The sequence below is a fragment of the Daktulosphaira vitifoliae genome, unplaced genomic scaffold (genome assembly GCF_025091365.1).
Source record: "Daktulosphaira vitifoliae isolate Bord-2020 unplaced genomic scaffold, ASM2509136v1 Scaffold_1, whole genome shotgun sequence".
Lineage (NCBI taxonomy): Eukaryota > Metazoa > Arthropoda > Insecta > Hemiptera > Phylloxeridae > Daktulosphaira > Daktulosphaira vitifoliae.
Window position 1 is genome coordinate 64,868,220 of NW_026099572.1, and position 23,834 is coordinate 64,892,053.

General features: G+C 27.3%; 2 protein-coding genes across 11 annotated transcripts in view; one reads left to right on the forward strand and one right to left on the reverse strand.

Annotated features, from left to right (window-relative positions):
- On the forward strand, positions 1-10,149 carry LOC126895634 (SPARC-related modular calcium-binding protein 1). Of its 6 annotated transcripts, none has more exons than XM_050667739.1 (14): positions 1-192; positions 1,647-1,832; positions 5,529-5,697; positions 6,492-6,704; positions 6,774-6,821; positions 7,026-7,124; positions 7,322-7,564; positions 7,633-7,764; positions 7,821-7,901; positions 8,633-8,755; positions 8,828-9,005; positions 9,272-9,350; positions 9,408-9,585; positions 9,650-10,149. In XM_050667739.1, the coding sequence occupies exons 2-14, from the start codon at positions 1,746-1,748 to the stop codon at positions 9,724-9,726; spliced, it is 1,707 nt and encodes a 568-aa protein (XP_050523696.1). In that variant the 5' UTR covers positions 1-192; positions 1,647-1,745; the 3' UTR covers positions 9,727-10,149. The 6 variants fall into 6 exon arrangements, with proteins under 6 accessions (XP_050523696.1, XP_050523697.1, XP_050523695.1 ...); XM_050667740.1 differs by lacking the exon at positions 1-192 and adding an exon at positions 243-338; XM_050667738.1 differs by lacking the exon at positions 1-192 and adding an exon at positions 259-356.
- LOC126895633 (F-actin-monooxygenase Mical) overlaps positions 10,042-23,834 on the reverse strand; it is a 27,525-nt gene continuing 13,732 nt past the window's right edge. For 2 of the 5 annotated variants that reach the window (XM_050667730.1, XM_050667731.1), the window contains 16 exons: positions 23,614-23,754; positions 23,085-23,229; positions 21,502-21,635; positions 21,216-21,434; positions 20,664-20,987; positions 20,426-20,604; positions 20,177-20,358; positions 19,984-20,111; positions 15,345-17,861; positions 14,938-15,135; positions 14,724-14,759; positions 13,678-13,828; positions 13,482-13,608; positions 13,317-13,423; positions 12,616-12,777; positions 10,042-10,462 (listed from right to left, as the gene is read on the reverse strand). In XM_050667730.1, the coding sequence (XP_050523687.1) occupies positions 10,428-10,462; positions 12,616-12,777; positions 13,317-13,423; positions 13,482-13,608; positions 13,678-13,828; positions 14,724-14,759; positions 14,938-15,135; positions 15,345-17,861; positions 19,984-20,111; positions 20,177-20,358; positions 20,426-20,604; positions 20,664-20,987; positions 21,216-21,434; positions 21,502-21,635; positions 23,085-23,229; positions 23,614-23,754 (4,785 nt within the window). In that variant the 3' untranslated portion in view covers positions 10,042-10,427. Of the gene's footprint in view, positions 10,463-12,615; positions 12,778-13,316; positions 13,424-13,481; positions 13,609-13,677; positions 13,829-14,722; positions 14,864-14,937; positions 15,136-15,344; positions 17,862-19,983; positions 20,112-20,176; positions 20,359-20,425; positions 20,605-20,663; positions 20,988-21,215; positions 21,435-21,501; positions 21,636-23,084; positions 23,230-23,613; positions 23,755-23,834 lie in introns of those variants that run through there. The other 3 variants (XM_050667734.1, XM_050667732.1, XM_050667735.1) reach the window with 3 other exon arrangements.

A 23,834-nucleotide genomic window follows, 5' to 3' on the forward strand; every position in this document is an offset into this window, starting at 1 on the left:
ATAAAACAACAGAATTTTTCACCTATTATCCGACCAACGTCAAATCGAGTAACGTCACAATATTAAATTTGTTCTAACTGAGCTGCGTCTACTGAAAATAAAGAAGCTTTTATCAAAAAATTGAAACGCGGTCGGAAATCATGAAATTTTGGTAACCGTGTTCCGAACGCATCGTGTCTACAAAATACAACCGTATGTGTTTTTAAATCTACACTTAAAGTTTTATTATACATTTAATATGCTGTGCATTATTATTCATGTATTACCTGAACGAGTACGGTTCGATGAAAAGGGTCAAAACTGTTGAGCACAACTAAAGATCTAAAGAAGCGGGCGGGGTACGTACGTCAAAACAAGTAATAATAATATAACAAAAGTAATAATAATAATATAGAGAACTGCGTTCGGTGTCCGGGAGAATTAACCGCGAAAATCACTCGTACGCACAGACACATTGTAATTTTACCGGTGGACGGGGAGGGGGGAGGTGATGCACATAAATTCGTCGTACTCGATACCTAACGTTTGGCGGCCGTACATCAAGACGCTTATGGGACGCCTCACCACCGCAGTGCACCTTTTTCATATGAGTAATGTTAGTATAACATTCGGGTCCGTCACCGTCGCCGGACCCGTTCCAAAGCAACAGTGGCATACGGTTGTGCTCGCAGGTCGGTCGGTTCTGCTTCGGGTCGCTCGTTGTTCTCATATCGGACCGAGACGGTGTTCATTCGAGTTCCGTTTTTCGTACGTTTTCAACACAGTTAACTTTTGTCGTAGTGAATGTGTTTATCGACTTTGCCGGGCGACTCGTCACCATTCGCTGACAAGTTCAACAGCGTGTCAAAAATGTAAGCTTTTTACGGCGAAAATAAAGTAAATACAAAGCCGCTCTCATTTTAATTTACTTTTTAGTTTGGTGTTAAATCTCGCTAATTAATAGCTGTTTAAATTCATCGTACTGGTTAACACATCATTGTAGATATTTTACCGAGTAGGAGAAAATGTTTACAACAGAGTATTCGAATAATTAGTCAAAGGGAAGTAAATTATTATCATAGTTACTGTTGAAGGTTTTATGTAAAGTCAAATTATAATGACTGTCTTGTTTATTGATGTGCACATTGTTATAACATAACGCATTGATATCTAATTGACTAATTTTGATTAATTAAAAGCTTAAGTTTTTAATTTAACTTTAATTAATATTTTATTTTTTTAATTGTATATCTAATTGTGTATATTTTATGTGTATTATTTTTCTATACTATGAAGTTTAATAATAATGTCGATTGAGATTTGTAAACACCGTTTTTTTCCAAAAAAAACAAAAAACTAATACTAATTGAGTAAAATTAAACTTTGAAAGTAAACAAAAAAAAAAATACAGCACAAGAGAATAATCGAGAGGAATACGTGTTTATACGATTTGAATATCGGAATTAATAAAAGATTTATTGAATTTTTGTATACCTGGAAAATTCGTTTAAACATTTAAGTTTTGAAATATTTTATAGACAATTCTACGTTACCACTACTAAGATAAGTGATGCCAGTATTTTTATTTGATCGTTTTCGACATTTGGAAATAAAATTAGTAATAGCAAATAACTCTAAATATTAAAAAAGTTTATATTTGATTTTAGATTCGAAATCATGTAATTCTGTACACGGTGCATAGTTCTATTCCTAAGTAAAGTTTACAGACTCCTCTGCGCAAAAAGAATGACACGTCGGTTGCCGTCATGAACTTTCATTTAGTCGCTGGTCTTATCCCGTGGATGCTGTTATTACACATACCAGCTGGCTTTTCGTCTGCTCTTCCGCATAAGGTAAAAAAGCACACAATTATATTAACACAAGGATATATTCATGCAGAGAAAATAAAAACAACTGATTCCTTTACGTCCCCTAAGGTTACAGTTTAGTGGGACGTGACACTGTTTTTTGTTTTGTACTTTGAATAAAATAAATTTTATTGTTTTTCTCAACGAATGAAATTTTAGACGGTTCCAACAAAGTGGGTTAATTATTTTGATCGAATTTCGAATAGTTTCTATCTCGACTCGAATAGAATTGTGTTGAATTGAATTTTATGAAAAAGTATCTTCGGGACACCAATTTCACTGGCGACGTATTGTCTGGCTTGTTTTGAAATAGTTTTTATGAGGTCGAGAACATTACACACGCACTTGGCTGCTAATATTGGGCACGACTCAAACACCTTTGTATAAATGTTACATGTGTACGTATAAAAACCCTAGAGGTAAAAAAAAAAAAATCATGTCCACTTCTACAAGAATACAACAAAAAAATATACTTCGGTGCCGGCAAGTCTAGGGTTGACTTCACAATGCAATCGATGCACCTGGTCTGTCGAGTTGTTTATTGAAAGCCATTATTTTCTCTTGTGTCGAACTCCAACTCCTCCCAATACTCCCGCGATTATTTTCCTAAACATATTCTTCTCTTATTTCGGTATTTCTCCGATTCGTTTTTTCAAACGTTTGTCCATTCCGATGTCGAAATCCTAATCATTTCGATGTTACTTCTCCTTAATTGGTCTAAAAAACCTGTTCCGTCGATATTGTAGAATCATTTGTATTCCCGCGAGACGATTCGTGTGTTTTATTTTTCAACTAACGTTTTGAGTGCGAAGGATTCGAGAGCTGTTTAATAAACACTTAAAACAGCCCAACCGTGTTTATGGATCGACTATTGAAACCATACCGAAGTTATTTATTGTTTTCTTCCAGATAAAATCCTAGATAATTAATATTAGATTGTTTTCAAATAAATGATCAATATTCAGTAAGATAATACAAATTTACATTGTAAGATTTGATCATTAATGATCAAACCCTCTTAATGTTCAGTTGTTCTTATTAGTTGGAATTATTTTTTGCAAGAGTAATTCTTAAAGAGCTTTGAATAAAAATCAAAAGTTTACTGTAGTTTGTTTTGTTCGTTCTCTAGTTAACATCTATGAAAGATATCATAAAGGAACATTAAATTTCTCAAATTCTTTTCAGGTTCAATAGTCATCTAAAATTGAAGTTCATAATGTTTTTACGGTTGTCATGGGCCATTTTTAGGGTTGTTGAGAGGATAGATTGCTATATCTTATTTAAAGTGCTATACTTTTACCAAGACAATCAATTATTCCCTATTATTTGGCCTATTTAATACAAAAACAGTTTAAAAAAAAAAAGATAATTTAGAACTTTTTTTTTATCCCCATAGACATTTTTTAGATCAGGGGGTAACTATATTGACAATGGTCATCTTTGTATGGAAAATATTTTGTCCGACAACAATGGCACAAACGTCCTTACATAATCAAATATTCCATAACAGTTTTACTCTTTATATTTTAAGTTTATTGGTCATTTTTCAAATCAAAATAAAATTTCCGCAAGATCGTCAAAAAAAAAACTAACAATTGATTTTCAAACATCATATCATACAACATTTATGTATTCGAATTGGACTTAAATGATCTTTCACGGCAGCTAATCTTCAGACTTCTCTCTACTTAACAAAGATTACTGATTATGAATGTGTCATATGATATTTTGTTAGGAAAGTTCTCATAAGCCGCCGATTTAATTATTTGTGTTCAAAATGAAAAAAATAAATAAAAGCAAGTTGCTTTCAAAAAAAAATACTTTTTAACAAGCTTATTTAATTGTAAAATTTACATTTTCGGTATAATTCACTTGAAATATTTATTGGTCGTTTTTTTAAGTATATTTTTAATTCGTCCATATTCTCAGAACCCTGTTGACTTCACTGTTTTTTTAGTAATTTATCTGTTCTAAATTTAACGTCACTCTGGTAATCGTAATATTATTGCAAACCGCATACGATTTTTAAATACGCTTAAAAACTGAAGACACGAGATAATATTTTCTATGTATGTAGTATCATCATACGGTATACACTTATACTTACACATTAACTTAAAACTGTCAAGAACGTTGATTTGTTTTTTATATGCTACTTGTTACCATGTAAACCAGTACATGAGCGTACGGCTATAAGGTGAAATCGCATTTGCCACTGCATAAGACGCATGACAGGTACGACGTGTTCGCATAACATGCATATTTATTTATATAGATATAATAAGTGTATATAAATTACAGAGCTGTAATAGGACTTATGTCGCAGACGTGCAGCTCTTTCTGACCGTGGCTGTTATCCAATTAATGTTATTAGACGACGACCGGTTGTCGTAAAATCACTTTTTTATACTGATAAAGCACCTCTATGTAAAACGTTGCTCTGCAAAAATATTTGGAACTGGTTTATCTTTCACAGTTCATTTAGACCTATCCACCAGCCCTCTTGAGTATGTCTACTATAACATGTGTAATACGTCTGTTGACACATAAATAAAAGAATTTAGCAAGCACACTATTTCATTTGTAATATGAAGTCTTTAACTATCTACTACTTTCAACAATTTATTACGATTTTATGTCAAGTTATCAGTTGATCACTATGAAATTTCTGCAGTTTTTTGAATTTTTCAATCTTTTAATAAGATTTAGTTTGAAAAAAAAATGGCCGCATTAATGGGATCGCACGTCCAGATATCTATGGGCTTAAATTTTAAAAGGCCGTCATAATTTGTGATGTACAGTTTTTCTGATTTTTTATTTTTGTTCATCCCTTTATGGTAGCGATATTTTCCATAGGGGAGGAGGCATATAAGGGTACCGCTCCGTATAGGTCTTAATCCTATTATTCTTATAGAATACCTAATCGATAAGAAAACTAATAAAATTTAACATGAAAAAAAAAAAAAACAAATATTGTCCGACGACATTATCTTAGACGAAGTTGATACGAAATAAATATTAAATATCCTAAAACTGTTCTTCAATGCTCACAAAGCCAAATGTTAATAGAACTATTGACATACTTGTGTCAAAAGCGTTTATGATTAAGTCACTATATAGTCTCGACTAGTTTTCATTAGGTCTCGTTATGACTATACAAAATTTCAATTTCAATTGGATTTTTTTTATTTTTACAACTCTACTGGTTTAAACTCTTGAAATAATTTTATCACCACATATTTTTTTCATCGCTTTGAACAACATTAAAATTAATTACTGTCCAGCAGGTTTGTGTCAAAAATCAGCGGTACATCGAAAATCGCACTTCGGTTAACTTTTTTGATATTTTAATTACTCTTCGTTTTTATCGTACGGATGTGTAACGAATTATTTACATAAATAAATAATAATTGTATTGCCTATTACATTAGGTAATTATTTAATATTAGACGAACTCAGTTACGCGAAGTATAAACACGCTGCTAATGGTAGTCGACTGGTTCTGAGAATCGTGTAGACACTCAATTGTTGTTTACTTTTCATCGAACACTGTTGAGTGTTGTGCACGTTGTCCAACCGGAATACATAAATAACCCAAGTCACTTAACCCACAGAGTAGAGTAAATAATGTTTATTCCGCCTGATAATAGTTATTAATTATTGAACGGTTTGTGTCCGCAGGAGTTCGACTGTAAAGGTCGCGTGGAACGGTGCGAAAGGAGAAAAGCGGCGACCAAGAGACCGGTGTGCGGTACCGACAACGTGAGCTACCCGAATAGGTGTGCCTTACTTCGAGTCCGGTGCTTTAACGACTCTCTGTTGCGTGTTAAGCACAGGGGGCGGTGCAAAGGTAAGTCGTAATGTTTTACCACAATGCTACGTTGGATTGCACTGGCAGAAATGCGAGGGATCTTAAAAGGCCAACGTTAAGTTGTTCACTGTATTCGAATTTCGAAATGCTGTACAGCTCTCGACTTTTAAACACAATTGTTCGTCGAATAATTATTAAGTTTCTAATAATGATTTTTAACTCGCTCAGTCAGTAGAAACAATTAAGATTGTTAACAATCTGTTAATTCTTGTTAATACAAGTTTAGTATTCACTAGTAACAAGTGCTAATCACAATTTCTTTTCGCGCATACAAATTTGAACGCGGGTGATGCAGGTGCGATTTCTCTTCTCTCAAACAATCGCAATCTCTTCGTTCTTGTATTCTCCAGAGAGAATAATTCTCTGTTGTACGTATGCAATGAAAACATTCGTCCACCTGGACGCTGGACACCTGTGTACCTGGTGCGTACCTACGAATAACATACAACGGGTGGCCTCCACATTGAATTTATACCCAATGACCATACTCGGGATGCTAAATGTTCAGTTATAACGTTTTGCTCGGCAACCAAATTTTTTTTGTTTAAAAAACAAACAAATAAAAATAACTGAATCGTGACAATACAGTTCCTATATCGAGTTAATAATCAATTCCGGCGAACTACTAGTCTATAATGAAACACGGGAATTGCTTTAATTTCCACTTCCGTTTTACTGTACAGTATAATTTTGTACGATTATTTACTTTTATAAGTTAATTTTGGTCGATTGTGTTAAAAAAAATTTTATTCACAGATCATATTATGTTGTAGAAAAGCAGCCTTGTTGGGTGGACCAGACCATAAAAACGGTAGATCCGAACAGAACGCCGGACTCGTATGTGCCCAGATGTAAGGCAGACGGTACTTATTTCCGAATCCAGTGTCATAAAAAAGAAGGGTACTGTTGGTGCGTGACGCCAGCCGGAAAAGTCGTGCCCAACACTATTGTACGGGGACAAAAACCGAAATGCGATGGTGGCAAAGGTACGTTTTAAAATAAAAACTATGTGTGTCCAATCGGAAAACATGACATTTAATTTTTAAATCAATTAGGTAAATGGCGAAGAGGATCGTCAAAAAAAGGAACCAACCCTACCAAAGGTATAAAAATTCATTTTGATGTTAAATTTGACGCTTAATAATGACTCAATTTTAAGATGGCATGTTAGACTGGACAAATTTTTAAATATTGATCATTTAACTGAGAACTGCCTTCATTTTAATGTATAACTTATGATATTTCAAACTTCAATTTGTATGTTTTGTTTAGACAACTTGCTCATTACAGTTTTAATGATTTTACAGAATGCAGCAAAAGTGATAAAGCGGCTTTCGTAAATAATTTAGTGCGCATATTTAAAACAGAGTACAACCGCGAACAATACACAGCTATAGCTACCACCAGTAAGTAAAAAATTCAAACAAAAGTATTACTTAAGAACATTTAGGGTTCTTGTTTTTATCAATTAATTTTTTTATATGATGATAAGATCATTTTTTTCTTAGCTCATTGCTATCCCGTATGAAATGTACACCTAAAAATTATTACCTACAACATTCAAATAGCCACAATTTCTCAGTTAATACATTTTACGTTTTAGGTGGCGATCGTTCATTGTTAGATTCGAGCGTTTTAGAAAAACGGGCCTTAGAATGGAAATTCAATACATTAGATAATGACAGGAACAATAACTTGACTAAAGTTGAATATAGAGAACTTAAGCGACTGGTTCGTAAGGTAGTTAGACCTAAAAGATGTTCTCGGTCATTCGTGCGCATGTGCGACATAGACCATAACAATATTTTGTCAAAATTTGAATGGACTAATTGTTTAACTGTTGATCGTAAGATAATTTTTCTTAACAAATTAAAAAATTTTAATTAAATCCTTATTTATATTTTTATGAAATAGTGGAAGCGCTGGGTAAAAAGTTAACGACTACGACTTCTACTACAACTACAACAACTACTACAACTTCTGCGCCAATTGACGATTATGAAGATAAAGGCGGAATTGGACTAGAAGAAGCAGATCCTGAAGATAGTAAATAGACTGTGTTATAAAATTAATTTTATTAACTAATGCTTTATTAATTTTAGTATTACAAGAAAGTGTAGCTACTCTAAGTGGTAGCTTACCTGGTTTAATGGCTGAAGGAGACCAAGAAGAAGAATCTGAAGGTACTTATTTATTAAGTATTAGAATATAATTAAACAATACACTAAAGCAATTTTGATCCAATATTTACCATAATATTTCTTCATATATCTATAGATAAATGTTTATGAATAACTGTAACTTGAAAATTTATTTCTTATTAAACAAAAAGTTTAAACATATAAGCGTTTAAAATTGTTTTCTTATTTTTCTAAAAAAAATACATTCTATGATTCCTATTCATATTTATAAATAGAACTAAAGTAATTAATACCATAAAAATCAAATGTTTTTGAAATGCTTTTTATTACCCATTAAGGGCAATTGAGTGTGCTCTTCTAATAGGAAGTTTTTTAACCTTGTATACTCCGGGATTAGTGGTTAGACCATTACCAGAGAAAGGGATGGGAACTCTAATTACTAAAATGATAATTAGTTCAGAAAATGGAACCTCCCATGACCAAGTCTTATACCCTAGACAGTGAATATCAGGCACTGCTGCATTACACTCGGGCACACCGTCCCTATTAAAAAGCAAATAGTTAAATAAATAGAAGTAATAAGTATAAAGAAGTTATAATGTATTTTGTTCAGTTATATGATGCACAATGAATGTTTTATAGTATTTAATTTGTATTGTAAAAACATGCTTAAATACTTTTTGAGCACACTTTTAAGACTTTATTTTAGTTTTGATTAAATAAAATAATATATATATATATATAAAATACCTATACTATCCTTCTTTCTTTAGTTAATGACTGTTTAAAAGACAGACAAGAAGCTTTAGATGACCCCTCAGCATCATCCCACAAATATATTCCAGAATGTACATCAGAAGGACGATACAAACGTGTTCAATGTTATAAATCTGTTGGCAAGTTATTAAAGTTAATTTTTTATATTAAAAAACAATTTTTATTTAGATTTTACGATACTTTTTGTGTAGGTTATTGTTGGTGTGCCCAAGAAGATAATGGGAAACCTATACCAGGAACTTCAGTAAAAGACTCAAACCCAAAGTGTGATACTGTACCAGAAATTTCTAGACCAATGAAAGGATGTCCAGACCATAAAAAAACTATTTTCTTAAAAGATCTCATGAATTATTTAAAACAGAAACACAAGTTAGTTATTTAATTATCTGAGAGATGATTAATAAAAATATTTTTAAGTCATAATTATTTTATTAATGCTAGTTTTAGATGATTTAATAATAGATAAATTTTGAATTTTTAATAAAAATTTAATATTAAGTGATTAAAATAAAAAATTTTAATTCTATTTTAAAGAAATGTTATAAATCCTAATCACTAAAATTCTAAGTATACTAACTACAGTCAGATATAAGATATTAACAAGATACTAATTTATTACTAATGTAAAATTTTAGTCAAAACAATTCATCACACTCGGACTATGAAGCTATAATAACAGATATTTTCCATTCATTAGATACAAATCACAATAAAGTAATAAAAACTTAGCTTATTACCATTAGTTAACATTAAAATTTAATGAATAAATAGGTTTTAGAGCGTAAAGAATGGAAAAGTTTCAGAGAAGAAATGTCCTCTGACAGCAAGTTAAAACAATGTGGAAAGAAACTTCCTCGACATTGTGATGTTGATTACGACAATAACATTGGTTTAACAGAATGGTTGAATTGCTTAAATGTAAACCATGTTCAAACTCAAATACAGTCTGGTAGTAATAAAATTTTATTTTATAAAATTTATACATAATTATAAAACTTTTTATTATTTGTAAGCAGATAGCAGTACATCGGTATTAGCAAAACGAAGAGGTCCTAATCCACTAGAATCATATCTGAAAGGAGATGATTAAAAAATTTAAATCACATTATTTTAAAAGATTTTTATTAAGACTGTTCTAATACTCTTTAACAGCTTTATTAGACTTTAATACTATTATTATTTTATATTTTTAAAAATATTATTATTGCTTATTTTTCAATAGTATATATATATATATTTATATATCATTATTTATTTATATAAAACCATAATAATAAAAATATGCTTTATTATTTTATAATGTAAAATAAAAAAATCGAAAAATACTTTGAATAATACTATAAAGAAATTTTAAAAAGTAGCGTGCAGCAATGATGAACAATGTTTAGTCTTAAAATATAAGGCCCATCGATTATAAAACTCTAAACATATCACAGATTATACAAAAAAATTAAAAAAATATAATTGTTACACTATTGTTATACAATTAAATTAAATGTTAGCTTTGGCTTAAGATCTTATTATTAAAATACTATTAACAGAATTAAATAATTTACTTGTTTGTTAATGAAACTATCACACATTAGCTTACTTAAAATAATATATTATAGTCTATAAAGAAGAAAAACAATTATAAAAAAATAAATACAATATAATTTGTTATACGAATATTCTTAAATAATAAGTGAGCTATAAATTCTTGTTAATGGGGTCTGTCATTCTTTCAACAACTATATGATTCATAATATAAACAAAAATAAGCTTTTGTTATTATTTTGTGATACTGTTTTATTAATGTGTTGGTGAAATAATACTCCAGTTGTTATCTATAAACAGAAAAAATATAAATAAAAAAATGACATACTCAAGCTTTTAGTATTTATGTATATATATATATATATATATATGTGACTATTAAAAATTAATGATAAATTATGCAACACCAAATTAAATTTCATACTTTTTGTTACAATTAATAATAAAAATAATCAAATATTTTAGTCACAAATCATAAACAATATCAATTAATTTTATTCTCTCAACCAAAACATATATATAGGATGAATTTTATTTACAAAGTCTCAAATATTTATCATTAATATAAATTAAAAACTTTTAATATTAATGTTCATCAAATACTACTCTGTTTCAAGAATAATTATATTTTTACTATCTTTGAAAATGAAAAAAAAAAATGTAAATTAATATTATAAATAAAATTTTAAAATAAAGGCTGTTATAATTAAAACACTGCTTTAATAAAAGTGTTTTAAACATGTTTAAAATAAAAATGTCAACATTTATATTGATCTTAAGGGACATTTTAAACTTTATTTATGTATATTTAAGTTTATTTATGTTTTAAAGATGCTTTTTAACAATCCGGAAATATATACAAGAATTTTTAAAGGAAAATTTTAAATTATATAAATTTAAAAAAATAATAAGTCTTACGATATAATTTTGTTGAGTGTAATGATGGATCAAAGTAAATTGATTCACTTTGTAGGTAATAATGGAGTATTTGAGGAATAATTAAAAATTTAAAATATAATACCTACTATAGAACCCTATCATGCACCTAGTTAAACATAAAAATAATAGAAATTTAAAAAAACACATTTAAATAATTATTTAGATAATTAAAGTTTTGTGAATCAGTTTAATATTTAGTATTTTTATGATTTTTTCTTTTAAATTAACATCATTAAATTATAATTTTTATGTTTTAATTAATTAGTTAATTTCTAAAAGGATTATTCTCATAACTTCATTAATTTGTTTGGTATTAAAATGAGTAATAATTTGATACTCAATATTTTTAACTTTAACACACCATCTTTTATTAAATGAACCCATTAAAATAAATAAATAATTAGTAATGTAACACTTGTTTTATTTATTTTCATTTATAAAAAAATATACCAAAATAATACTAGAGTTATTAGGTTAAAAATAATAACATAATAAATGGTTTCAAATCTTTTATATAAGTGGTTAAAACCAAATTAATATATTCTATAATTAAGGTGTTAAATGGTGTCTCTTTTATGTTATTACTAAACGATCTATATTATTTTTGATTAATAAAATATATATTTTTACTACTATAACTATTATATACCGAAGAATTAAATTAATTTATATTATATACCATATAAATTTGGAAAAGTTAAATATATTATAATTAAGAACACATAAAGTAGAAATATTGTATTATAGTATTTAGAATTAAGAACATGTTTAGTGTGAAGACTGGATCAAATAATTGTAACTTAAATCAAATTCTGAAATTTTATAACATGTAAAATAAATCAGTTAGTTATTTGAGAACTCAAAAATGAAAATTAAAAGAAAAGAAATAATTTAATAAACATCAAGTTATTTTTAGAATACAAACATTTTAATAAAAACAAAATGTTAAATATTAAAAAAATTATTTATTTGGGTCATGGATATTTTTACAGCAAAATATGAGCGGAAAACCTATTTATAAGTGTGAGGTCAGTTGATTGTCAAAAACTAAAAGGGAAAAAGGCATCTGATATTGAGTCATTTTATTCTGCAATGAAATTATTTGTGTTTTATTTATTTTTAATAAGTTCTTACAGTTGTTGCATCAATTTTAGTTAAAATTGAAGATAATATTAGTAAAATGAAAAAATAAGGAAATTAAATGTATTTTCCTAATTTCCAAATAGAACGCTCTTATTTGATTATAAAATTAAATAAATACAACTATGTTTAAACATTGAAATATTTATACTTCTATTTAATTTAAAAAAATATATTTTTGAATAAACAAATAAACATTTGAAGGTATTAAAAATATTGAATAAGTTGTGTAATAAGATAGCAAAATATTAAACACTGAAACAATTATATTTTTCTTTTTTGACTTTTCTTCACAACTTATGAATTGAATAGTAAAAATTATTGTCTTATACATTTTTCTAATTAAAATATTAATGTAACATACCATTGGAATTTAAGGTATCTTGACGTGCTAAGTTATCTTCTATTTCTAATTCTTGAGCTTGTAATCCTAATTCACGTTCCTCTCTTCTTAATCGATTAACTTCGCTCATAAGTTCACAATATGTGTGTAATAAAGATGGCTCATCCTCAGTTGCTTCATCTCCTAAAATAAGCAAAAATATGTTATGAAATAAAATTGACCTTAATAAGTAGATGAACTTTTGAGTTCTTGTTACCCAGGTGTACTCAATAGTTATTACAAGTATCTATTGCATGTATAGTGTATTATTTTATATTTTAAAATCTAATATATTAGAGTATTAGTTTAGCTATAAAAACAGTATGATTATATTTTTTGATAATATAAAAAAGCATTTGTTGAATAGGTTAAAGCTTTCATAGAATAATAATAATAAAATACTATTAGGAATATTTTCAGTTATACTCATGTTTTAAGATTTGTGAATACACTCATTTTAGAATTTATCTTTAAAGTAATAAGTGCTCAATCAAAGACTTAACTACAATTTATAAGAACATAGCTTATCATAAAATTTTCCTAATCAAATTTTACTCCTCATACATTTTTTATTAAAAAGTAAGAATACAAACTTTCTGAGTACTTAGGTGTTTCTAATTATAATAATGTTGTAGTAGATTAATTAACAAAAAGTATTTAATAAAATATTTATTTTATATTACCTTCGCCCCTTAACCTTTTTTCAACCTCCACACCTTCAGCTTCTAATATTTTTAGTTTTACATCTAATTCTTCTAATTTTCTTTGAATTTCTTGTGCAATTCTTAACCTTTAAATCAGTTAGATATTGAATTACATTTTAATTGATATTAAAGAAAATTTAATACCTTTTACGCTGAGATGCACGAGCAATTTTAATTTCTGTTTTTGTCAATCTATTATCATTGCTAAACATGCTGTCATTTATATTTTCATCAAATTGATGATTTTTGGATTTATTATCATCAATATTTTCTGAAGTAGTAAAAAATATTAATATTACATTATTATACTTATACTAATTTAATTAAATATAAATCATACCTTTCAGATTCTGACTATCAACTTTGTAACAAGCTGGTAATGGAGGTACTGGAGGAGCGAGAGAATCTATTAGGCGACGTCTAATTTCAGACTCACTATTACACTTTAGTTGTACAGGTTTATTTACTGTCATAGAATTAAACTTCTTTTCCTAAAAATAAGCATTATTAGGTAATAATTTTGTTTAATTAAGACTATTTATAAATGAAGTTATACATAAGCCTTCAGATTGATAGTCAATAAAAAACTACTAAATATTGAAATTTGCACTACAATAAGCAAATACAAAAAAAAAAACTTGATTTTTTAATTATACATTTAAACTATATTATGATTAGTAACCATAAGGGTAAATACTATTTGAAACTTAAGCTTAAGTTCTACAACCACTCCCTCAATTATTTTTACCTCATTGTTATTTAATATCTTTTTAATTAGATAAACTTGACAATAATATTAAATAATAAAACTTATTATTTAATGTAATATGAAGGATTACATAATTTTAAATACAATATATTTTAAAAAGATTAGAACATGTCTGTGGGTGCTAGGTAGGCAAGTACCTGCCTATTGTGCTTGTTTCAGATACCTAAATGTTGAACTTTTTATTGTCGCTCATATATGTAAAATATCCAAAAATCATGTACTCTTAACATCCTCAAATTACTTTTCATTAATTTAACTTGCAATTAAACCTTAGGTACTTGTTCAAATTAGTTAAACAGATAAAAAACAAATAATATCAACAGTAACATAAATAATAATAATAATAATAAAAAAATGTTTTTAAAAGTTAAGTTATTGCAAAAAAATGTTGTGGTAATAAACTGAACTCAATTAAAAAGAAAAATTTGGAAGGGATGGGTCATTAAGATTCTATATTATTATATTAATTATAATAATTCATAAATATGCTAATATTTTGTTAAATAATAGAACAAAAAGACTATAAGTTTAATAATAAAATCCAACCATGCAAGAAATCAATATTAATACACAAACAGATAAATATAACTCAAAAAAAAAAAAAAAAGTTAACATACATGTTCTCTGTTGAGTATAGTGATATTATCAGCTGACTGGAAGAAGAAATAATTACATGTAATTTATATAAATATTTGTTTAGAAATTTCTAAATTCTTAATATATATGAACATTTGCTTGGAGCTCAATAAAATATATTCTATATTTTTATAAAGAAATATAAATTTATTTTGAGAACAATATTTTTTATTTAACGATCATAAAAGTACTTGCCTGTGATTTTTCTTTTGTTTTCCCACTTATAAGAAACTTAAATTTAGAAGGTGATGTTTGTTGACTAGATGGAGAATAGTTTTTGTTAGGAGATGGAGTTTTTCTTTGAAAAATAGCTGCCATAACAGCTTGAGTAATACTTCGCTTTCTTTCAGGTCGATCAATCTTTGTTTGAATATTTCTTTTAGGTGTTTCACACTAAAATTATTTATAAAATATAATCACTTAATAAAGATAATGATTATTATATTCCTATTTATTTATTTTGATGCGATAATACCCATTTTTAAGTTATAACAATAATTAATATTATTATTTCATAATAGATATTTTTAGACATAGCTATCAAAGAATTTAATAGTTTAAGATCAAATTTTATTAAAACTAGATATTTAAAAGTATCTTACCATTGGAAGATCTTGATCAAGTTCATCTAGTGACTGACAACTTTTGCTTTTAGATAGTATAGCTATTCCATCACATTCACTTTTCACTGCTCTTCGCCGTTCTAACTTTTCTTTTAGCTGTTTTATCTTATCTTCAGGACTTATCCCCAATTCTGAGTCACTCTTCAACCTAGCTCTAGCTCGAGCATTTTCTCGTATTTCTTCAGTCGATTTTAATATATTAGCTACATTTATTTTAGTATCTTTTTCTTCAAACAAAGCTCTTCTTATGTCTGGTAATGAAAAAGCTTCTGAACAAGGGACTGTTTTAGAAACATTATCATTAAGCTTTCTTTCACTTTTTGGGCTTTTCGTGGGTATGTAAAGTGAAGCAGGGCGAGCTTTAACTTCTGTAGCACATTGGAAAACTGAAAGTGGTTTAACAAATTCAAAATCATGTACAGAATGTTCTGTTGAAAAAGGAGAAGTTCGATTTCGTCTTTGTTTTCTTTCGTTAGGTGATTTACTAGGAATTTTGCTCATAACCATGTCATGGACAAGATTTTTTTCTTTCATTCTTTCTTTTATTATCTGTTGTAATTTATAAGTAGTAGAATTTTGTTCGATAAGTTTATTGGATTCAACAAGATTTTGTACAGATTCTATAACTGTAGAAGGATCTACTGTTATAGTTACACCATTTATAGAATGAACAGGTGACTTCTTTGTTTTCTTGATATCAATAGAGTCTCGTATATTGTTGAATGGAGTAATTTTCTCTTGTAGTCGTTGCACATAATTACAATAAGTCTTATTATTGTCATTAACTATCGGTGTTAAAGCATCATCATTTTTATCTTGATTTATTTTAACACTGTCCATTATTACAGTAACCATGTCACTTGTGGTTGTATCATTGTCATCTTTATCCACAGAAACATTATCATTATAAAAGGAGTTCATTGTTTCAATCACAGGAGTTTTCTGCTCATCTTCATCTTCTATGTCATGATTACAAACAAATTCTATGTATCCGGTGTTTTGCAACAGTGTCTGATTAAGGGCTGCCACATGCTCATCACTGTTTTCATCACTTACAGTATCCATAAACTCTATATTATCACTGTCTATTTTACCACATACATGTCCATACTCATTTGTGTCTTCAGTTGGTTTTTTTTTAGGTGAATTTCTAAGTTTTTTCTTGGATTTTGGCCGTTGATGTTTCCTATATGTGACCGATTTAATAGGTACTGGCACAAATTCATCCCAAGCCTCTGAAACTCCAACATCATCATCTCTTGCCCAGTCGGATAGTTCGGTTTCAGTATGCCCTCCAATTGTATGTTCTTCTTCGTCCATGTTAGATACATTATCTGTTGATTTACACAATAAAGATCGTGAAGTTTTATTAATATCATTGCTATTGAGTACAGATGTTTCTACAGCTACACTTCCATTGGTCTTACAAAGATCAGCAGTAGTTGATACATGCTTTAATACTTCACTATTCCTTACATTATCATCTTCATTTGACAACTTGGGCACTGTGATAATTTTGTTAAATCCATTTTCTGAATAAATATGAGATATTTTGGAGTCAATTTCTGCAGAAGGTGGTTCAACTAATTCATCAATGAGTTCACCTCGGGAGTTGTGAAATTCTAATTTTGGTAAACTATGATTTTCTATAAGTGGTTTTTCATTAGAAAAATCAATATCTGGAGCTTTATCCTCATTTTCTGAAGAACTGGAAGTTTCTGTTGACATGAAATTTATTTCTATTTTTTTACCATCATTAACTTGATGACAAAATTCTGGAACAATTATAGAAGTTTCATAAACTGGACTATGAGGCCTTACTAATTCATTTTCTACTTCAATGTCTTCGATTTTAACATTATTTATTTCGTTGTTATTTAATTGCTTGTCATTGTTTTTTTTCGTAGTATCTTCTGAATTCTTTGAGCAAACATGTTGAAAGTCATCATCATCATTTAACAAATACTTTAACTTTTTTTCGTTATTATTGATGATAGGACTAGCATTCTGTAAAAATGCTTGCATTGTGGGACTAGGAGTAGGTGCAGGATTCAATTTTTTTTGGTATTCAGATATTTGATCAACAAAACTTTTAAATTTTGTATCTAAAGTTGCTGAAGATCCAGATTTTTTAACAGCTAAGCCGTTATCATTACCAGCTAATAAATATAATTTTTTCAATTCCAAAGATCGTTTAGTAGCTATACCTTCAGTAGATTGAGTTCTGTTTAATTCATAACCTGGCCTTGCAAATGGTACAAAATTTGGCCGATTATGAGCCACTCGATTTACTATTTCTGCTATTTTAGGATTTTCAGGTACTAATGGATCAACTTTAATATCTTCAATTACTTTTTTTGATTGAATACTTTCACTAACTATAATATTTGGAATATTATGTTTTGTTGGTGTCTTATCATCACGTTCAAATTCTGAATCTGTTGAAATTTCTGTTGCAGATTCATCTGAACTAGTAGAGTAATAATCAGTAGCTACCTGTAAAATTCCAAATAACATGTAGAAATTAAGAATTTTATAAAATTTGCTAGGATTATTAAAAAAAAAAACAATTTTTTTAAGTATGACAACTTAATAGCATTCAAATAATTAACCAGAGCCAAAATAAAACTCATCATAATTAATAATTCAATATTAAAATATTAAATTAAATTAAACAGTCAATTAATTTTTTTTTTTTAAGATTTTTTAAAAACTACTTTTATAGTAAGCTTATTCTTAAAAACCCAAAAATAGCTATTATAGTAATGGTTTAACAAAATTATTAATATTGAAAAACAAAAGCCCATTGAAATGATAATTATAATTAATTCTAAACCATATACATATACAACAAGCCTTTCTCCTAAAATACAAAATTATCATATTCAAAGTTTTTAATTATATTTATATTATGAATTTATGTTAATAAATACATATCTTATTGAAAAATACATAGTAAATATAGAATACATCTCAGTTTCAGAAGTGTGAGGCATCATTTCAAAGTATTTTGGGGTTGTTGATAATGTCCTTAGAATTTCTCTATCAGCTCTTGTTTTAGAGATAACAAATATATTTAATTTTTGAAAGTGTGTAAGTATATAAAGTTCAGCTTCTATAATAACTGTTAAAAATCAAAAAATGTAATAGCTAATCATATGAAAGCTACAAACATAGAAAATATATAAAACCAATGACACTGAAATACTAAGAAATGACCCATCACACACCGGCAACTGACAATTTTTTTTATCGAGCAGTGTAATCTCAAGGCAATTAATTACATTCAACAAAATAAGTATTTAATTAAGTAATATTTTAAACTATAAAAAAAATAGTAAATCTGATAAAAATAGAATTTTTAGAATTTATAAATGTATAAATACTTGAATTGATAATAAAAAGTGATTTTAATATTTTATGTTAAATGCATTTCATAAAATGAACTAATGTAGCTGACCATTTTTCTCTAATGATAAAATGCCTGCCAAAATTAATGTAAAATAATTACTTTGATTTCCCAAGAAAAATCATGATAAGATGACAAATAGTATTAAATCAAAAACATACCAAATACTAGGTTAGAAATTGTAAACAAACAAAAACTCACATGAACACATGACATCTAATGCTTTTATTTGGTTATTGTTTTACCTGATTCTTTTTTCCAAATGATACTGCAGAGAAAGGCTTGTTAAATAAATTCATTGAATTTTGAATATAACCTGTAGACTTATACTTGCATAGTATATTTTATTATATTATATTCGTATAACAATATTTATAAGTGTACTTAATAACAGAATTACATAACTATGCATTCTTTTTTAGATGGACTTTTTTCATATTTTTTAATTGCCTTTTCCACTGTAGGTGTATACTTTGGATAAGGTTCTGTACTAACTACACTTTGTTTAGTTGTTCTAGTATCATTTTTATTCATATTTAATGATACTTCAATATTTATATTAGGCAATACGTCACTTGTTTGATGAGCACTTGTATTTCCTAAATTTTTATTAATATTTGAAATTACATTACCAGTATTGTTAATTGATTGTCTTGAGATTTGAGAGATTGAGTTATTATTTTCATTATCAATAAATAATTCTTTATTATAAGGTTCATCAGTTATTTTTAGATTTAAAATATTTTTGTTTAGTTGTTCACATTCATGAGAAGAATGTTTATCAAAAAATTTTTTTTTGCTTTTCTTCTTTGAAAGGTACTTTTTATAGTCTTCTGATTTATCATCACAGTCACATGATAAAAATTCATTACTATTAATAATTGGCTTAATTGAATTTTCAATATTATTAACAATCGATTTTTTATTTTTGTTTTCATTAGTATTTTTGACCATTTCTTCATTTACCACGATTGTTGGTAGAATAACTTTATATTTAACATTTTTAATCTTTTCTTCTTCCTCAGGAGTATTTTTTATGATTGGGACATCTTTTATATTATTTACATCAACTGAAGAAGGATGTGAATAAGAATTATTATTTTTACAGTTTACTTTTTGTGTATAGTTATCCAAGTTATTTTTAATACTAATTTTATTTTTTTTAATTGAATATTTATCACAAGAAATTTTATTAATAGGACATATCACCTCAGTTTCTGAGCCTGTATCTGTAGTAGCAGCTGATACTTCTGGAATACGTAGACAAACCTCTTTTTTTCTCATTTCACGTGCTTTTATATCTTCCTCACCTTCAGTTGCAGTGTCACTTTCATCATCTGAATAATTAAGTTAAATAATTAAAAATTTGATCTAGACGATTATTTTAAATTAAGAAATCTACCATCACTGTCAAATTCTTTATAACTACAACGATCTTGGGACTCATCAGATTCATTTTGTGAACTTAATCCATCATCTTCTACTATATTATGAGGTAAATGTTCATTACTAGCAACCGATGATAAAACTTTTAATTCTTTGTTTTGAATGTTGATTTTTGGGTTATGAACTTCATCACTATCACTAAAATAACACCACAAATATTAAAAAACTACTTTCTAATTAGTATTAAAAAAATTAATTAAGTTACCTCAAATCAGATAACTCATCTGAGGAAAGCATTTCATTTGCTGAAGCACCAAAATTACGATCTGTCCATTCATCTTCATCCATTTCACTATGAGCTAAATCTTCTTCTACATCTAAATTCTCAAATTCTACTCGTTCAGGAGTTTCCCCTCTGTCTAAAGACTCCATTGAAGCTTTAGTCTAAATAACAATCATAGTAAAATATGGTTTAAAAATTGTAAAAACTACTATTGCTTTACCTTTTCAGGAGTTTTATTCAAAATAACTTGTTTAATACTCATATCTGGTTCAGTCTTTTGTTCATATTTACGTCGAGATCGTGTTTGTTGAGTACCAGGCAATCCAAAATGTTGAGAGCAGTAAAATCTATTGTTATATTTTCCTTCTCTATCAAACATGTAGTTCCCTAACCGCAAAGTAATTAAACAATATTCACAACGGAAACAACCGCGATGAAAAAATCTGCCTTCAGCACTTAAACGTTCCATTAAATAAACACGATTATTGCAAAAATGGCATGTTTCACTTCCTCTTTGAGAAATTACAACAGAATTTTTAGTACCCTACAATAAAAAATAGATCAAAAAATTTTACTCAATTTTCAAAATCATTGTAAAGAAGGATTATAAAAATACATAGTTTAAAATTTGATCATAAAGATGAAACATAAAATATATATATATATATATATATATATNAAGATATTTTTTTAGATTATTTTGAAATTGAACATAAATACTAATAGAATCTAATTGAGTTTAGTATATGATCAAAAAATAGATTTTACTAACAGATTTTTGAAGTATGTTTTCTGGTTGTTTATTTATAGTAGCTAGATGAGCAGCCATAGCAGAAACTTTATTAGCACCTCTTTGGCCTTGATCTAAAATATTTCCATCTTTTATTTTTCTGTTTAATTTATTTAAGTTGTTGTCAATTTCTACATATTTCTTATTGCTCTCATCATTTTCGTATCCTTTCACATACAGCTTCTTCTTTATAGCACTAAGCTATTATTATTTTTAATTATTAAAAGAATACATGAATTAAATAATTTTTTTAATTTTATATAAATACTTTATCATCAAATTGTGGGCGGCTCCATTTGGGTACTTTTTCAGTACCATTTTTATTGTGTTTTACATAAGCTTTATTTTCTTCAATTTTTCGTTCAATTTCTTTTACATTCCAATCAGTTTTATCAATTTTTCCTAACAAATATTAAATAAAAAGTATTAATCAAAAATAAATATACGTATTTATTCAACATGTACAATTAATAAATTTATCTCTATTTAACTCTATCTAGTTAAAAAGAAAATAACAATACCTTATTATCCAAAGTTATGAGTTAACTAATAATTTTTGTTTGATTTAAAATAAAAAAACCCAGCACAGGGGGGTCGCGGCATAGTGGCGACGTGGCATAGTTGGATCAAGTATAATGATATCTGACAGTGATTAAAATCACTATAAAAAAAAAACGCTTCGATGTAAATCTTTAGATAGTGTTTAATTTTAAAAAATTGGTGGATTATTCCAAAAGCTTCATAATCAGTTAGTTCCTTATTAATATCCTGATAAAGATAAAGTATGTCGAATGAAAGAGAGGATTATTAAAAAATATTATTTCTCATAAAAAAATTGTGTTGATCCATACACTTTTCAATATGTTATAGCATTATAAAGTTAAAAATTTAAATAATAAAATCGAGAATTTTCACACAAAAATAGCATTTTAAAGCCATTTTCACCATGAAAACAAAATAAAGTCCAAAATTTTTTTTTTTAATATTAAAGTATATTACATAAACTTTAATTTAAGATATATATAAAATTGTCAGTATTTCCGGAACACTTTCAAAAATTAAGTTGAAAAATTTCTACTTTCTATATGCATTTTTATGTTTTGAACCCCCTCTGTATTAAGGGAAATGGTCCGATTTAAAAAAAAAGTATGTCAAATGAAAGAAGTATATAAATATTATTTCTTATAAAAAAATTGTGTTGATCCATACACTTTTCAATAAGTTATAGCATTATAAAGTTAAAAATATAAAAAGTATAATCGAGAATTTTCACATAAAATTAACATTCAATAGCCATTTTCACCGTGAAGACAAAATAAAGTCCGAATTTTTTTTTTTTCCATAATGAAGTATATTACATAAGCTTTAATTTAAGATAAATATAAAAATGTCAGTATTTCCGGAACATTTTCATAACTTAATTTTTTGTGAAAAAGTTGTCATTTTGAATCCCCCCCTGTGGGCAGGTAAAAGGTTAAATTTATAAAAAAAATATACCAAATAATAGGTAAAGACATCAAGCATCTATAAAAAAAAAAAATTATATTGATATGTTCATTTTTAAAAAAGTTATGGCAGTTTTAAGTAAAAAAAATTGAAAAAATTAGTGATTTTTAAATTTGTAATTTTTTTGGAGGTTTCCCCCATTTACGGGTAACGAGGGAAATTTTTTCAATTTATGAGGATAATGTCTTTGACTAGACACGATTTGTGATCTTTTGACGTATCGTTGTAAAGAAATCGGTTTGGTGAGAGCTGAGAAAAAGTGGTAACAGATACAAAAAAAAACACATCATAGTAAAATTAATACCTTCTCAGCTTCGCATCAAAGCTAATAACACTAATACTCACCAATAGCTCTTAATAAATCTTTTGGTTTTTTATCAAGAGCTGGGCCTCCTTTTAATTTAGCTTCAATTTCTTTTGCTCTGACTGAAATATCTTCTTCCATTTTATAACGGGGTGATACTTCTCTATGCACACGTGAATCTCGGGGCTGGAAAACAGTTGAATATTAATTCAATAACTTAATAATATTGATTAAAATTAATATTATATTTTATTTGCACCACATCCATTATAGAAAATTTATCAACCAATTAATAACTTTTACTTTTTATAAAAGTGCATTAAAGTTAACATAAAATAACAAAATACAGTACACAAAAATAAAACTATTCTTAGTTTGTTGTAATACATCTAACTAGTGACATTTTTCTTAACCATTTCTTTTAGTATTTCAATTAAATTGTGTTAAATCTTAATATGAATATTTTCACTTTATAAACACATAAAAACACAAATAAAAATGTTAAAAAAGGGTACATAACATTTTTTTTTACAAAATCACATTTCAAACATCACAACACATTATTCTTACACTGGGAAATAATTTTCTTTCTAATTCTCTGGCACGTTCTTTAAATTCTTCATGATTATCATTATTTAATATTTCATCACATTCTGGTTCTTTTGTAAAAACTTGCTGCATTCTTAAATTCAATCTTTTTTTTATTTGTACCTTTTTTTTTTAATTTATAAAACATATTTAAACAAAAATTTATTTTCCATTAATAATATCAAATAAATGTAAATTCCAAA